The sequence below is a fragment of the Apis cerana genome, linkage group LG3, assembly GCF_029169275.1.
Source record: "Apis cerana isolate GH-2021 linkage group LG3, AcerK_1.0, whole genome shotgun sequence".
Taxonomy (NCBI): Eukaryota; Metazoa; Arthropoda; class Insecta; order Hymenoptera; family Apidae; genus Apis; species Apis cerana.
In genome coordinates, this window is record NC_083854.1 from 6,897,489 (window position 1) to 6,908,860 (window position 11,372).

General features: G+C 40.9%; 1 protein-coding gene across 1 annotated transcript in view; it reads left to right on the forward strand.

Annotated features, from left to right (window-relative positions):
• LOC107998261 (probable G-protein coupled receptor Mth-like 1) overlaps window positions 1-11,372 on the forward strand; it is a 147,178-nt gene that overhangs the window by 128,980 nt on the left and 6,826 nt on the right. The window contains exon 6 of the mRNA XM_062072563.1: window positions 4,975-5,113. Within this exon, the coding sequence (XP_061928547.1) occupies window positions 4,975-5,113 (139 nt within the window). The remainder of the gene's footprint in view (window positions 1-4,974; window positions 5,114-11,372) is intronic.

Here is an 11,372-nt window from a genome sequence, read left to right on the forward strand (position 1 = left end):
AAGAAAAGAATTATTCTTCCAAATAATTCAATGCTGCGCATCCTTCGTATATTCCAGAAATTTGAGACGCAAAGTAGGAGGATCACCACCGGTAGTTCAGGAAAATCGATCGATCCAAGTGCCACACGTGTTTATTTATCCCTCGCGTGTCGTTGACAGCGAGCAAATCCTCGAGGCGGTCTTTCACACCACGTGGACCATCGTGGATTAACGCGGCGCGGCAACTGGGTCAGCAACTGCAGCCTCGACATCAAACCCTCCTCCTCCTCCTCCTCCTCCTCTTCTCTCCTTTTCTTTTTCCGCTCCTCGTGGACCCGCCATCCATGAAAGTTGCGGCCTGTAAGGATTTTATTTATGAGTTTGTTTGCGGACGAGCGCGACCCTCCCGATAAGTGGGGTATGGGGCTCTCGTGAAAGCGTGCTTCTGGCAGATTGCGCGCGTGGTTACGGGGGGTTGTGGAGAGGCAGACCGCTTAGCAGAGAGGGAATTGGCCCGATAACGGGGGTCCAAGCCTCGGATCGTTCTTTATTTACCATAAAACTCGGCCTGGCGCTGCCCGAGCTGAATGGATTTCGCGCGGCCGCGGCTAAAATTTTATTATCGCTCGCATGACAAACCGTCCAATTACTAACCACCGATACCGTTAATAGAGCCATTTTTCTCGGTATAAAAAAAAGGAAAAAAAGAAGGGAGAGGAGCACCAGGATCAGTACACGTGAACCAAAAACGTGAAAAAAAAGGAAGAGAGAGAAAAAAAGCTGTATTCTTTATTCGTTCAGCGACGCACGGTTCACAGAGGGTGACCGCAAGGGATGGCACACGAGGGACATTTTTGTATCGCGAGCTCGATAAAAGCGCAACGATCCTCGGCACAGAGGCGCGAATGAAAGAGCGTTTAGCGCGCGGGTCGGCCTCTCTACCTACCGAAACGAGGTTGATGATCGGTAAAATCGGAACTCACCCTCTGCTTCCTCGAATCGCGAGTTTTTTTTCTCCCCCTCCCCGCCTAGTAATATAACTCGACGCGTTGCTGCATTTCTCTCCGCACGACCGAAAGCCAAGGGGCGGATCGAAGAAAATACAAAAAAAAAACGAAACGAAAAACGGGAAAAAAAGAAGCGAAACTTTCTTTCTCCATAGTTACAAGCGGGTTGCGCGATAAGGGTGCAATTACTTATCGACCAAGTAATTGCCAGATTATAACCATCGAGAAAAAAGGCACGAGGGTACACGCGCATGAAAATATGGCGAAAAAATGGCAAACGCCAACGTATCAATTTACTCGAAAACTAGTTATCCGCGCTTCCCTCCTCTTCTCTCTCTCTCTCTCTTTCTCTTTATATATATATATATATATATTTAATAGATTGGCCGTAGGGACGTGGCGGTTCACGAAAACTCGTTGCGTTGTTTTCAGGACGAGACTATATTCATATTCATAGGTGTTACTAGGAATTGCTGGGATTTCGGGATCTTGCCGACACGATTCGGGATCCAGACACGCACGCACGCTTTCCTCTCGCTTCCTCACGTGATCCACCGTAATTTCGGCCAGGGGGATCGTGTCTCGCGTGCCGTGACTTTCATTATTCGATCCGTTCGACTTCCTGCAGATTTTCACCGTGTTGCGTCCCCCTCCACGGTGGAAAAGAGAAACGATTAAATCGTTGGAAGGGAATGGAGGAACAGAAGCCGGTTTCGTGACCCTTTTTCTGGATGGTTGGATATGGTGGTTGGGCGCGCAAATTGAACGTGTTTTTTGATTGCGATTATTCGGGGTGGTTAAGGATTAATAACCGGCAATTTTCGACACTTCTCTCTTAAGGGAAAATTGGCTTGACGAAGGTTATTTTGCTAAATTACTTGGAAGACGATCGCCGAGTACGTAATTTCATTTTAAAAAGATGATGGGTTTGAGATGATGGATTAAGGAACCAGGGGGGTGATCGCAATTCTTTAGTGTCGAATTTAGTTGTCGTGTTTCGTAACATTCAATTAAATTGTGAACAATTTTTCAACAAATTTTAAACGTTCACCAATTATCTATATTGAAATCGAAATTGGAAAGGGAAAGAGAAAAGGGAGGACTCTTGCAATTCCACTAATTCTGACAAAGAATTATCGATCGAAATCCCGTTGCTTGCTTCTCATCCATTTTTATCAATGCGATATTCTAAACCAAGTTGAAGAAATCCATTACGATCATCGAAACGACTTGCAATAACCTCATACATTTAAAAAAAAAGGAAGAGAAAATCAGGTCATCGAAACGAAAAGAACGAACGTTCATCGTCAGAACGGAGAAGCGGCAAGCGGCGAATCAACGATAATCAAATCGTTTCGCGAGAGGAAACAGTTGGAACAGTAGGAACAGATGTTGGAGGATAGTAACCTCGTTCGAGATCTCGTACGATTTTCGTATCGACGAAGTCGATCCGGTATCGATCCGGATAACGAGCGGACCCGGTAACGAAGCGGAGGATTGAAATTGCGGAGAATAATGACAGAAGAGGAGGGGGGGGAGGAGCAGGCGAAAGCGTAACCGCGAGAAATATCCGAAAACCGAGTACCAGCTCGTAATCGGATCTTCAAAAAGGGAAACAAATGGATCCAATTAACGGCGTCCATACGCGGAATATTGAAAATATCGGGCAAAGTAATTAAAATACACACGGCCCGTTCGTTCGATCCCTTTAACAAATTGATCCCCAACGTTCTCCTGGTCCTGGATGTGCGAATGTGTGCGCAAACTTCCGACGAATCGCGCGCGGAATCGAATCGTGTCAAAAATAATATCGCCGTGTAATAATATCGCGGAGATAAATGAACGCATCGAATAGCCATACCATTTAGACGACAAGCAAATGGTGACGACGCACGATCATTTCCTTTGAGCATCTTTTCGAACGGTGTGGAACTACGATGGAAAAACAAACTGTCCCTGTCAGCGAGGGACCGACCCCACCGATTTATATCGGCCTCTATGAATTATCGATCTATTTGCGGCTCTCACATTTTTGCCGTGTTTTCATCCTCCCTTCTCCTTGCTCTCTATTCTTTCGAGGTTCTCTATTTTTTTTCCTCTTCCCCCTCTCGTCACTTCAGGAATAGTTGGGAAGCTGTAGCGCGTAGGTGAAATTTTTCGAATGATATCTAGGCGGATCGTTCGTTCGTTCTTCCGTCGTTGTTTTTATCGATAATTGGAACGTTTTTTAATGAATCGAAGTATCGAAATGCGATTGATTTTCCACGAACGATTGGACCAAACTCGAAGCTTGACAAGCAAGGGCGATGTTGTCTCCTTGTTTCGATTCACCCCGTTTAGAAACGCGAAAATAAAGCTGTCAGGTCAGCTGAACAAAAATAGGGACTTGCGCAACAAAGCGGTTTAGAAATTGGTCGATCCGTGACCAGCGGACACATACAGTGATTCCGGGAATAGAAGGCCGGGAATCGGAGGGAGTATCGTGGAATTCGTGAAATCGCGGACACGATCGTCATGGGATTTATTTACCCGTCATCGATTATCGATATTCCGCCTCTAGCTCCGGAATCCGAATTCGTTTCCTATGGATTCTCCGGATAAAATTTCTGTTGGAAAGAATTTCTTCGTCTATCCAACTTCCTATTTTTTCTTCTTCTTCTTCTTCTTTTTTTTATTTTCGAAGGAATCCGTCCTTGGACTCTTGGACATCGAACCAACTACCTACGTGTTTTTACCGTTGCTTTACACGCTAATAACATCTGGTGGATATCTGTTCCGTCCAGTGGTATACAATTTTTCAATTTGGATCGATGTTCGAATAGAATTTGCGCTCTTGTTGAAATCTTGTTGCTGGATTCTGAGTTAATAAATCCTTGTCGACCTTAAAACTTGGACTGGATAAACGAAAGAAATATAACGAAGAAGAATTATTTTAAGAGAAAGAAAAAAAGGATAAGAGGGATGATTTAAAGGGAAAATATAAATGTTAAACGTTCGTATGATTGAACCCATTGAAACAATTTCTGCCTTTTTAATGCTATCGTATCCTCTAAGTAAAATTCTCTCCTCGCGAAATTATAATATGAACGAACGATGTAATCATAATTTTTAAAAAATAAAAACAATTTCTCATCTCGATGCGTCTGGACAACAAGCGTTGTGAAAAAAAAAAGCAGCGTGAATACTTGAATGCTTTCTACACTTTTTCAAAGCAACGAGTTTAAAACGCATTCCACGTACTCTGATAAGCCGTTCGAAATACAAGAAGAAAAGCACGGCAAACTAGCCACTCTAACCAAGTCGTTCACCCGATACAAGCATTTCGCGTAATAGTTTAATCGTTAATGGTGGTCGGCCTTCCTTCGAGTTCCGGTTGAAGAGTAGCTCTCGCGTTCCCTCGTTCCTGAGGATGAGTATGAATCGAACCGCAACGCCGACCGTTGAATCGGAGGTCGTAAAGATAAACTGATTCGCCATTCAAGCGATCCAAACGTTTATTATTGAACACGTAGTCAGACTCGGGGCGAACATCCAGATATTTAGAGCGTTTCCAGGTCTGAGTTGTTCCTCGCCACTCCAGCTGTTCGCATCAATAATATCCGGCGAATTTTATATAGATGGAGAATTTATCGTTTTATTATATACCGAAGCGACGAGATTTGTTTAATTCTCGTACGTAATAAAAATATAATTCGACTTCCATCTCTTACGAATATTAATATTTTGATGAAAGGATTCTTATGTCTTTTAGTAGCAATCGATGAAAGAGAAGTTTAAATTGATACTTTTTAATTTTTTTTTTTTAGACCTTCGATTAACATTTTCTGGATATCTGGATATAATTTGCATTTGCCGGTATCCAATCCATTTTTTTTTCTTTTAATCAATTTGCGATTAATATCATCGTATTTAGCAATTTGTTTTTAATAATGGATATTAAGTATCATCGATTAAAGAATTTTTAAACAAGAGAAAATATATTTTCCAGATGACATGGCGATCTTGGCATACTTCTTCGGCCCCATCGGCTTCTTGCTCGCTGTCAATCTTCTGTTTTTCGCAGCAACCGCTCGCGAGCTAACGTGCGGTCTATGGAAAGGCGAATTCGTGAAAAGCACCACGGAACGGTAAGTGAATTTTTCCGGATCGATCGAGGCAGTGGTACGACTGTCTCCAAGAATCTCCACCACCTCTAAATTAAGTTTCGATCCCGTGGTTTACCCCGCTGGTTCCTCCACAGTTCCGGCCGGTGTTGCTGAACACCGACGTGGATATGACTGTTCCCAACCGTATCCACAAGGGAAAAAGAAATATTTACTCGAAAGCTTTCCGGGCGAATTCGTAAACGTATTCTGTTTCTCGCCAACAGCCACGCGGTCTTCTTTTCGCGTATAAATATTTGGCGAATTTTTTTTTCCACGAATGTTTCCACATTTTTATCTTTTCTTTCTTTCTTTCTTTCCTTTTTTTTTTAAAGAATAATTTGGGAAGAGGAAGAATCGACGATCTCACAGCTTCCGAAATCGAGAGCATCGTCGTGGAAAGTTTCGCCGGTTCCTTCCATATCATCGATAGCGATGATAAGATCAACTTGTAAACTTCAAGTCAGATTTAATTTAAGATATTCGCTTCGTGGAATTCGATCATTACTCGTCAGAGACGATGCTTCGTATTGTTACATAAAAATAAACTATCCGATTCAAATTTACATTTTATTCTTTGTACATCTGTTAACATTTCAGAGTTCGTCAATCTTCTGGTCTTTTTAATTAGCAGCTTTAGATAAGATAAAATAGAGATCGAAATTAGTATTGTCAAAGTTATTCCAAAAAAAAAAAAAGAAAGAAATAAAAACGAAACGATTTTCCAATTAAACTCGTAGTTGCAATTTAAATTCGGAGCTCGATCCCATCGCTACGCACGCGCAAGACCCGGATACAAGTCCAAGTTATTTTCAGTTTCCTCCGAGTTTCTCGCCATTAGCCCGCGATGCGTTTACGGAAGAGATCTAGATCGCGTTTGATACCGAAACCCTAAAACTTTCCTCGGTTACTTTAAATCCGATATAATAGCCCTGAGAACCCGAATTATCTCGAGGCCTGATCTTCCATCCGGACCAATGCTAATCTCTCAGTGACCGAGAGATAGTTCCCTGTTAATAAACCGGGGAGGGAATCACCGTTGCGAAACTTGCGAGTGTTTGCTAATCACGGCAACCGCGCCTCTGAAAAGTTGAACAGCGAAACGATTACGCGGTGCTAAACTTCGAGAAGTTTAAAAGCCTTAGCTGCAATAGCGCGAGGTCAAAGAAGTTTGTTTGCACGGGAGTGGCGGAGGGGCAGGAACGATTAACACAGGAACAGACGGCAGAGAAACAAGCGGAATATGGGGGCTTTTATTGGTCGTGGGATGGCGCACGATGCTTTATTTCGGCTCGAAGGACGGAGGCTCGACTCGATAAAGATCAAGGATAACTGGTTCCATCGGAATGAAATCATCAGAGACCAGCGAACGCTCGTTACGAGCTTCGATCGATGATTTTGTCAAATTTTCCCATAGGATAGGATTCCGTAGGAGGAAGGATCTAGGAAGTTTTGGGAATATGGTAAAGTTTGAAGAGGGTTATGGGCACACTGGTACATGAGAAATAGATTGCGTGATAGAATAATAAGATGATAAATAGGGTTCCTTTTTCTAAATCTCGCAAAGATGTTTCATTTCGACGGAATGGATATTTACGATCGCTTTCGATTGGAATTCGAAGGAAATGAACGAGCTGTTTTATTGGGAATCGACGAGTTTCCTTGGATGAAATCGTATTTACTAATAAAAAGAAGGAAGACGTGAAGGAAGAATTGGAGTCGAAATTCTTTTTAAAAAAGAATTTAAACATCGACATGCTACGCGCAAACAAATATTATCATTTTGATGCTATAACATAATAAAACGTGGATGAGTTTCAAAGGAACTCGAAGAACGGATGGGCCAGATAAACCCCTCGATTCTTTGAGGGAAATGTCCAACCGGACGTGAAAATATCACGTTTTCTTTTCTTGTCTTTTGACACAAGGCGATCAACATCGTTTGACGAATCGTATTTTTTTCTTTTTCTTTTTTTTTCGAATATTTATGCCTGGCAACCGATGACTTTTTTTCCAGAGGGGGTTCAAAGGAGAATTTATTTTATCACGGCCGCGCCGACAGATATCAGGCATCGAATCGTTATTTTCCATTCGTACGCCGTCCCTTCGAACCACCTTTGCTCCCTCGTCCCGTCGAAATTGATATTGACGATCTCAATTTGCGATTCTCTTTCGGCCATGCCTCCCCCCTTTCACTCTTTTCGATCCCTGTCTGCGGAGGCAGACAGAGGGACACGCGGCGACTATAATGGCGGATAGAGATTCTCTCGCGTTCCATTTTCTTTATTTCATCTCTCTCTCTCTTTTCGTGTCCACTCTATTCGTAATTTTCGAGAAGCATGATGCTCTTTTTCGCCCACCACCCATTAAGCATAATTCGAATATTCGAACCTGTTCGCTGTTGCGATGCAAGGGGTGAAGAAATTATGGTTTATCCTCCCCTCCCCCATCGTACGATTCCATGTTTGATCTAGAGAATTCTAGAGAATTTTTAAGTGCGAAAAAGTTATCGATCGATGAAAGGTGGAAGAGGCGAGTAAATTGAATTACAAGATGATTTTTATTTGGAGAACTATTCGGTTGAAGTATGAATAAAAATATTGTTGAGAGGTATTTGTTGATCTTCGATGCGATATTTCTATGTAACGTTCGAGGGATTGCGAGGGGTTTTGAAGAATTGGTCAGGTGATGATTCGTTTCGATTTCGAGCGAATAAAATTCGAAACGTTTCAAGATGGCTGGAGAATTGTGAAGCTTTAATTTTTACACGGACGGGAGGCTCGTTTGTCGATGAACAATAACATCTTTCGTTTTTTAATTCGAATAAAAGACGAATTTCGGTGAATTTACGAATGTACAATAGAAAACGAAGAAATGAAAACTTTTTTAGAGTACGAAAATAAATATCAGACGTAAAAATAGGAACGCCTGTGATCTCTATCAAGGTTAATGCACGGATCTATGTTGAAAGAAATTTCACAACGGTATATTTAAAAAAATATTCGAATCGCGAGAAAATGAAAATAGAAACTCGAATAGAAATAGATACACAAATGCTCGAAACCGTTCCTCTAAACTCTTTACGATCATTTTCTAACAATATGTTCCAATAAAATTGAACGATAAAATTCTAAGAGCTTATAAAAATGAAAAGAAGAAGAAAAAGAAGAAGAAGAAGAAGAAAGTTCTGATTATTATTGCGTAAAATATTTCATTGAATAAAAACAATATTAACACCGGCTGTTCGAGCAATCTTCCAAAAGAAAAAAGGATCATTGAAAAAAGAAAATTACGTTCATTCACGAAGCGTTCAGTGAATGGTCGACGTCGCCTGTGGTCTATCTGTTCGCGATTTAAAACTGGCCGTCACTGCCAAAATAAACGGCTCGCAAATAAAGTTCGGCGGCGGTGTAGTATCGCGCCGCTCAAAGGAGGCGCAACAAGAAGAAAAGGAGGAATCCCTTTTGAATTATGCTCGACCCAGGAGCGACAAGGTTACCGGTTGAATAAACGTGATAAAACACGCGCTATAACCGGACAGATGCGGTCTCCATGATTGCATTTTACGTTCCTTCGTTCCCTCCTTCTCCTTTTCTTCCTCCTCTTTCATCTCTCATCGAATTATTTCTCTTTCTCGAATTCGTCTTCGCATCGTATAAGAGACGTATAAGATCGTAAACTGAAGACTTACGTTTTTGTCAGCCTTTAGAGAAAACGGAAGCGAGTAAAAATCTTGTATATTGATTCACCTTTGAACTTTGATCGCTAATTCCTTCCAAAATGTAAGAAATGAATTTACTTTATGACTATGGTATCATGGCGATTTTTCTCGTGTTCTGCGATTTCTCTTCTGAGTCACTTCTAGAAAGTCATATTTTTGCTTACCACTTCTTTTTCTCCATGATGCGATTCTAAAATTAAAACGTACGATCTTCGGTCCCCTTGTGATGATAGCACGATTTGTGGACAAAATTTGTGCATTGCTTTACATCGATCTAAGAAACTCTTGCGAGTTGGAAGTATTAATCCCGTTTGATCCGTTAATCCGTTAAGGCAAACTCGATTCGAAGATGTTCTCCGCAATGCAGCCACAAAGTTTTCTCGCAAATTGCAATCGCGGATTGAACGTGTTTCCTCTTTCTTCTTCATTATTCAGCGATAATTATAATAAAGAACATCCGTGATGATAATAAAACACCCAGACGAAACGTTTCTCGTTAAACCCGTTTCATGAGTGTAACGAGCGGTCGAAGCATCGATATTTTCCTTTCTCTCGCCTTTTTTCTCACTTTTTTTTTTCGTTTTTTTTATTATTAATGCTGTCGATATTTTCTGTTCTGAGACAGACAACGCTAACAATCCATATCCATCCCCTCTGTCTGGTTACGTCAATTAACACATCGGTAGATCCGCGATCCTGCCTCCTTTCGGAACGCGGCATTAATTAATTTGAAGCGTCGAACAAAATTATGAGGCCGTCCGCTACGAATAATACTTTTTACTTCGTTCTTTCTCTTCTCCTCTCCTCCTTGTTCACTGCGTGGATCCATCATCCCCTTTTTGCGCGATCCTTTTTTCGAAAATTTCCTCTTCTCGATTCCTCTCTCTCTCTCTCTTTCTCTCTCTCTCTCTCTCGTGAAATTTTTTTAGAAGTTTGCCAGGACCGATCCTTGCAATTCTCTAAATATAACGAGCAGTAAGTTACAAGTGATGTATAAACTTTAAACTGTTTACTTTGTCCAAGATCCAAATAGATAGTAAATCAGGAATATCGTAAACAGGAAGAGTTTCGACCCTCCATAAAAGTGAAATAAAAGAGAAAATTACATTATAAAATCGTGTATTTATACGATTACACGAATTCGTTCATGCTACAAATAAAAATTATTGTAATATATTAAATGTTGAACGGAACAAGTTGATTCCCTCATTTGCTTCCTAGGCGAATCCTTCGTTAAAAATAAGACAAAATTGTTTAAATAAAGGATTGCTTGCAGTTATTAACCTTTTTACCATATTTCATGATTCACAGGAACGAGTACGCTATTTTACGAAGTAGACGCTTATCGATATATAATTTCACAGTAATTTTTAAATTAGCCTCGAGGACAAGTATACTTTCTACGCGATTTACATAATACGCAGTAATCTTGCACGATTTCGTACACGTTTCTCCTCTTTCCTACTTAAAATTCGGCCATTAACCGCCCTTCGTGCTCCCTTCGTCGTGCAAAATCGATTTCACGGTGTTCGATCGGTCGAATATTTTTCCTCTTTCAACCGTTCGTTTGTATCGGCAATTCTCTCTAGCCGCAGCTGTTCTCATACAGGTGATCGACCGTTTGTTTGCATTCCTTGGTCGGACGGGTCTCATGCTTATCACGCGTTTCCTCGCCCCCTCCAGTAAGAAAGAAAGGAGAAGGCTCATCCTGCACGCGCGAGTTCACATTCTGACTTCGTGATCGCGCCTCTAATTTGCTTTCCACGGATATGATTAACCGGCGGAATTCTCCACGCCCATTCTCGATGTGCAGAGTAGTAGCCCATTGCCGTTTGTATTTTTGCTGTTTCGGATTCGGAGGCATCGATGCGCGGCGTTGAATTTTTTAACCGTAACAGAACCGATAAAATTTTCAAACCGAATAATATTCGACGGAGCTGTACCGCCGGTATAACGGTGGATCGATAATAAAAGCCTTGCATCATTGATGACGGAATCCCGACGATATTTCCATTAGCCCCGTCCAGTACCGTTGTCAACTGTCCACGGCATCTCTTGTATTCGTAATTTGAAAGATGAATAATTTTGCACTTGTCGTTTTGTAGGATTCGTATTTAACACTATGAAGTATTTTATTGCGTTTAACTTGTTTATTCTCGTGATACGTACGTTCAAATAGTACGTTTTGTTGTTGAAATCTAATTCGATTAAAAAGAAAAAAAAAGATGCTACATCGTAGATGAATAATTTTTTACCGACGATATATCTAATTTATGGAGAATAAATTTAATTTATTAACGTGGAATTTATCCTCGAACGATTACTTATTACTCAGCTGCAAACAATCAATCAATTTCAAATAAGATTGTGAATGAATAATTTTGTCGTAAAGGATAAATTTAATTGTAAAACGATGCAACTGAGAAAATTTGTTCTCGAAACTATTAAAAAACTAATCGATTTCAAGCAAGATGCTGTGTAATCATTTCTTTCTTGCGCTCTTTCTTTCTTTCTTTCTTTATT